Source organism: Cololabis saira, chromosome 22, assembly GCF_033807715.1.
Source record: "Cololabis saira isolate AMF1-May2022 chromosome 22, fColSai1.1, whole genome shotgun sequence".
Classification (NCBI taxonomy): Eukaryota; Metazoa; Chordata; class Actinopteri; order Beloniformes; family Belonidae; genus Cololabis; species Cololabis saira.
In genome coordinates, this window is record NC_084608.1 from 6,995,145 (window position 1) to 7,001,144 (window position 6,000).

Here is a 6,000-nt window from a genome sequence, read left to right on the forward strand (position 1 = left end):
ATCCAAATAATTACTTGAGTAAAAGTAAAAAAGTACTTTGTGAAAAAACTACTCACGTACTGAGTAACTGTTGAGTAACGTCTGATTTATTTTTTTAACACAACCATTCAAACAGACAAAATAATCATCTTCAGGCAAATTAAATCAATACAATAAATTAAAATGAATAAAAAATTAAAAATAGCTTAAATTAAAATAATCTTAAAGTGAATTCAAGTACTTTAATAAATAATAAAATAAATAAATAATAACAGAATAAAAAAATAAATTAAGCACAAGTAGCACAAAATTTCAAGCCTTTGTACTTTTCTTTTTTAACCAGGCAGAACTAGAACAAGCCCATGAACTCATAGAAACTCTGTGTGTGTTTGAGTCTGTGTTTATGTAACAAAACATGCAAAAACAAACATTTTTCCCAAAGAATCACCCAGTGATGTCATGAGATTGACGCGTACGCGGATAAAAGGGATAAAAGAAAAGTAACAGCTCAACGTAGCCTAATGTAGCGGAGGAAGAGGAACAGTTTCTTCTTCATAAATCTACTCAAGTAAAAGTCAAAAGTATAGTGATCCAAAACTACTCCTAAAAGTACAACATTTCCCAAAACTTACGGAGTAAATGTAACTCGTTACTACCACCTCTGCTGAATACACACATGCTTACAAACAGGCACATGTGTGCCAGGGCAGTCTGCAGGCGTTCCTAGGCAGTGTGTGTGTGTGTGTGTGTGTGTGTGTGTGTGTGTGTGTGTGTGTGTGTGTGTGTGTGTGTGTTCACGTCTCGCAGGCTGGTGGCAGTGGGCAGAGGTGTGTGACGGTGACACAGCAACATGTGCAGAAACATTTTTAATCGTGTGTCGACGAATGCTTTTTGCAAATGTTGATTGGAAAGCGCTGATGCTTTGGGAATTAGTTCCAGCTGCCAGCTATATAACCTTTGTTCTGTGCACTTCCACAGCCACTGATCCACATCATGGGCTCTGATGTGAAGGAGTTCCAGGAAGCTGCTGCCAGCTGTGTGTGCAACATCCTACAACCGGGCAGATACTGATCCCGACGGCAGCCCTGGAAATCCTGGAAGGCCCGTTCAAACGGCGATGGCTTCACCGTGACCTTGTTCACGTTCCTCTTCTCTTTTCTTAACCTACTGTAGATCCGCATCTACTGTTTACAATTACCAGATGTGGCGGTATGCTCAGACATTTGAATTGTCTGGAGGTTGAAACTATAACAACAAATTTCCAGTCAGAAATGACTCTGTTTTCCCTCCATAATAGTATTGAGAAGATTCCCCTGATAGAGCCGTGAGAAAAAACATTACAAATAACTACCGCAACTGCTTCAGCATGTCTCATCACCATCTGAGAAGGGATTCAAATAAAATTCTTTATCCTGATTAATGATGCTGTATTTATTTGTCCTTCTGCTTCAATCTAAGCCGGAAACTTTCATCCTTAATTCATTATTTACATCACAAGTTCACACAAACACTCGGGGAAAGCCTCTTCTCGTTCCCCGACAGCCAGAACCTGGAAGTCATGGTGACAGAAATAAAAAAAGAAGTTTTGTTTTGCGTCTGTTCTCTTGCCCAAGATCCCAAATGTCGTCCAGAGTGAAAAGCGTCGAGCGAGCCACCTCTTCTGAATTTCTAACGAAACCCAACAGAGACCACAACATCTAAACATCAGCCACATCTGTTTCTGCTGTTCGGCCTCCTGTGATACAATTTGTATACATGTGGAGTTATTTGAACATATCCAAACTCAGAAAAACACACAACCTGCAGTGCAACATGTTTTGTATACATGTGGAGTTATTTGAACATATCCAAACTCAGAGAAACACACAACCTGCAGTGCAACATGTAGATAAACAGCCGTATAGACCGAGTCTGCACAAATCTTTTGTATAAATACCATACAATAATAATAACCCATAAATTCAAGCACTGTTAGCATAAGAGGATAAGAAATATGTGCAGGACAATAGTGTGTTGTGTCTCTGCAAGCAAGAATAAATTGAAACCCAGATTTTCCACAGTTTGCTTACAGTGATTCGGATTTTGTTGGGATATTTATTATAAATAGTAAAATGTATTTTATAAACGAGCTCATTATTTTAGTCAGTAAAACCTACAATATTGTAGATGTTTGGCCTGCTGGGACCGTCTCCGTACCAAAACACCAACTATAAAACATCCTAATGAAGGATTTGGGGCTGGAAACAGCACGTTGCTCTGCTTTCTTCGAGCGTCCTGCTGCTGAACAGCTTCCCCGCTCCTGCCTTCTGTTCACCTTGCACTGATAATGAAGTGTGAGAGCCGCTCATTGCAGCTGATTTGGGTTTGTCTCGTCGTTTTTGTCTTCTGCTTCTGTTTATGATAAACAGGCTCAGCAGCCTTTCAGCAGAAGACGCTTGGCTTCCGTCACGTACGTCTGGGCCCCTGATCCCGCCGTCCTGGTCCCAGTTAGCTCCGACGCTCAGCGCTCCACCGCTGGAGCTGCCACAAAATCTCCCGGGACTTTCAGCATTAATACCAGGCACGTGCAAAGATGAAAATTAACAAAAACACTGAAAATATGTGGTTAAAAATCAGTTTAAGCAAAAGCAGCTGCTTGCGGAGGTCGCTGGAAACGCCGCCGAACACGCTCGTTAATGTGAAGATGCAACCTTCTTCTGAATGTTTAAAGCCACCAAACAAGCTTCATGATCTGTTGTCAAGAAAAGTATTTACTATGTCAAAAGAAAAAGGAAAAACATTTTCTTTTCGTGTGGCTGCTGAGGCTTCCCATCACTCTGACCCACATCCTCGGCTCCGTCACATTTTTCTCATTTCTCCTAAAAGTATTCTGGTTCATATCATTCTTACATCTGTTCCTGAAGTTGTACGGTCAACACAGGAAATGATTAATTTGTAAAACTCAAGAAAAGCAATCAAGGAATTGTCTTGTTTGTTGACATGTCGCCTTCTCCATCTTCAAGTACTTCTGCATGCACAACTCTGGTTTACCAAGACTTTCACATCATAACTAACGGAAGACAGAAATGTTCACACTTTCCCTCCATGGAAGAGTGCTTATTTTAACTCTGTCCTACAACAGAAGGTGTAATGCTGTTCTCAGACACCAAACTGTCAGGTAGGGCCACCACCTTTCAGAAATAGAAATAAGGGACGCCCCGATTTCAGCAGCGCAGGCGCCAAAAATAAAGAGACATCCCCAAAACTTTTAAACTGCATGGAAATGTATTTATTTCATATGAAAAAACAAAATACTTTGATTTAAAGTTTAAAGTGCTTTAATAGCGTGAAACATGTTCCACATGTTTCACTGGGAGCTGCAACATGTAGGCACACAAAGACAAAGAGCTTCGTATTCATGGCACTTTACTGTAAATTACGGATTATATTTCACCCAGTGGAATATGGTTCTTGAGAAAATAGTCAAGTATGAAAACACAGAAGACATTATATCATATATTTAAATTTTGAAGACTTTCTGATTGTGCAAACTATATCTATAAAATGTCCAATCCAACTTCACTTATAAAGCACTTTAAAAGAACCTCAGTGGACCCAGCTCCTATAAAGAACAGCTCATAAAAATACACCAGGTAATAAACAACAATAAAATCAGATAAAACTAAATACGGTAAAAGGATACAGGAAAACTAATACACAATGAAAAGCTAAGTTTTGTTGGATTTCCAAGAGTAGTTGATCACCTGACCTCCTCCTAGGGTTTGTTTTAATTAATAATAAAATGTAGAGGCAACCAACAGGCTGTGGCTAAAAACAGTTACAGTACAAGTTGCAACTGCATTCTAAACCATTTGAGAGTAAGTGATAAAGGAACTACTAAACCCATATAAAGGTTGGCGAAAGTGGGGATTGCTTTTTCAAAATTCTTCCTTGCTAAAAATGGCTTTATTTTTGGCTACTTGCCTCATTAAAAAAAAAAAAAAATCTAGATTATATTATTCCACTGTCATACAGTATACAGGGTCAAAAAACCCAGGTCTACAGTTGTGCTGCGAAAAATCATCACCAAAAATCATCTGGGCCTGTATGTCATCTACTTGAGCAGCAGTGTAAAAGAAGTGGCCTAAATCTTTTTAAGCAGAACATCTAAACAATCTAAACTGTCATCCGCATGACAATGCAAAGAAATGCCATGCTCCCTTAGTAAGAATCAATAAAAGAGTAAAAGTAAAAGATAAGGGGGCCTAAGACTGAGCCCTGTGAGGCCCCAAATGAAAACGGAGCACAGGAAGATAAATATGCACCAAGACTGATGCAGTTTGCTATACTCACCCACTGGTGAACATGTGAAAGTAAATGTTCATGATCCTCTGTGTCAAATGCAGAAGTTAAATCTAAAAGCACAAAAATAACACAGTCTCCAGAATCAGTAGCTAAAAATGTATAAATCGGTACAGTGAGATGTTTTAAAAGCTGACTGGAAAACCTCCATGAAGGCCATTAACTAACTATAGACGGTTTTCTCCAGGATCTTTGAAAGAATAGATAATTCATGTGTTTAATCTTTAATACAATCTATAGGAACAATATTCTTAATGTAGTTTTTAGTTTTGTAAATATTCAAATCTCAAGGAGAAAATGACCGTAGGTGGAGTCAAACCCAGGTCAGAGATAGTGAGATTGGCTTTCTGGTCGACTCGCATGCAAAGAACAAGTGTGTTGAAAAGAAAAAGTAAGTTGTTGGATTTATAAAGTTGCATCTGAAGAAACAAGAGTTTTGCAACATTGTCCTGTGAACAGATGAGACTCAGGTGGTGATGATGGGCCATAATGTAAAGAATCACATTGATGAAACTAAATACAAACACATCAACACGTAATGCCAGCTGTGAAGCACGGGGGTGGAGGTGTGATTATTTGGCCTTGTTTAGCACCCAGAGTCATTGAGTTGACCATAAGCTCTTTTGTATGAACATTGAATAACAAAATTTGGGTAAGTGACTACGTTTCCATGCAGTCAATAACCCTTTTCTAACCGGAATATTAGCAATAACCCTGTTGCGCACGGCCATGTAAACACCAATTACCCCTTTGAATAACCGGAATTTACTCATATTCCAGTTTTTAAAAACCCGAATATGACCCCTGGGTTACTCCTTTTCTAACCCGAATATTGGGTCATGTAAACGTCAAACGGGATTTCCTCATCAAAAGGAACATAAATTTGTTTTCTGCACATGCTCTGTTCACAAGGAATCTTGGTCTTTTGAGTCCAGGAAGTTCTTATAAACACGGAGAAACACAAGACCAGGAGGAGACTAATCACTTCATAAATGTAATGAAGGATATGAACATTTCTGCATTTGTAGACGGTAGAAAGTACCGGGATAGCCAGATTTACAAAACGGTGAGCGAAAAGTTGCGCGAAGCAGGATTTGTTTTGGATTTGGATACAGGAAGAAGAAGCAGAAATGACGGGAATTGCATCATCACGTTCTCCGTGCGTCGCTGGTTTGATCCAGATATCCCAAAATATTACAATTACCATGTAAACAGGGATAACCCTGTTTGCTCACGCATGGAAACAGATTATTCCCAATATTTCAGTAACCGGAATATTGTCCTTAACCCCAATTTTGACTGCATGTAAACGTAGTCAACGATGGCAAACACACCTGCACATCTATAACCCAAAACCAGAATAATCAACGTGTTAGACCCGACCTGACTGAATTGTTGCAGCGGGACATTTAGACAGCTGTGCATTAATAAACCCTCACAAGCTGTACTGATGCTGCCAGGAAGAACAAGCCAAAATCCCTCCATGTCATCAGACAAAAAAACCTTTCTGCTCAAGGTGGTTCAACGAGCAACTGAATGATGATGCGTGCTTGGTTCTTCCACATGCTGCTTCCGCTTTTAGATGTTTTCTGTTTGTTTTTAATAAATGAGCCTTAAAATTGAGAGAGAGAGCGTACTTCACTTCCATGTGGCTGTACCTCCAGGCTTTGGAGAAATACC

General features: G+C 39.4%; 1 protein-coding gene across 1 annotated transcript in view; it reads left to right on the plus strand.

Moving 5' to 3' along the window:
• The window catches only part of odad2 (outer dynein arm docking complex subunit 2), a 43,362-nt gene extending 42,312 nt beyond the window's left edge, over positions 1 to 1,050 (plus strand). The window contains exon 13 of the mRNA XM_061714053.1: positions 958 to 1,050. Coding sequence (XP_061570037.1) covers positions 958 to 1,050 — 93 coding nt within the window. The remainder of the gene's footprint in view (positions 1 to 957) is intronic.
• The last annotated feature ends 4,950 nt before the right edge of the window (positions 1,051 to 6,000 follow it).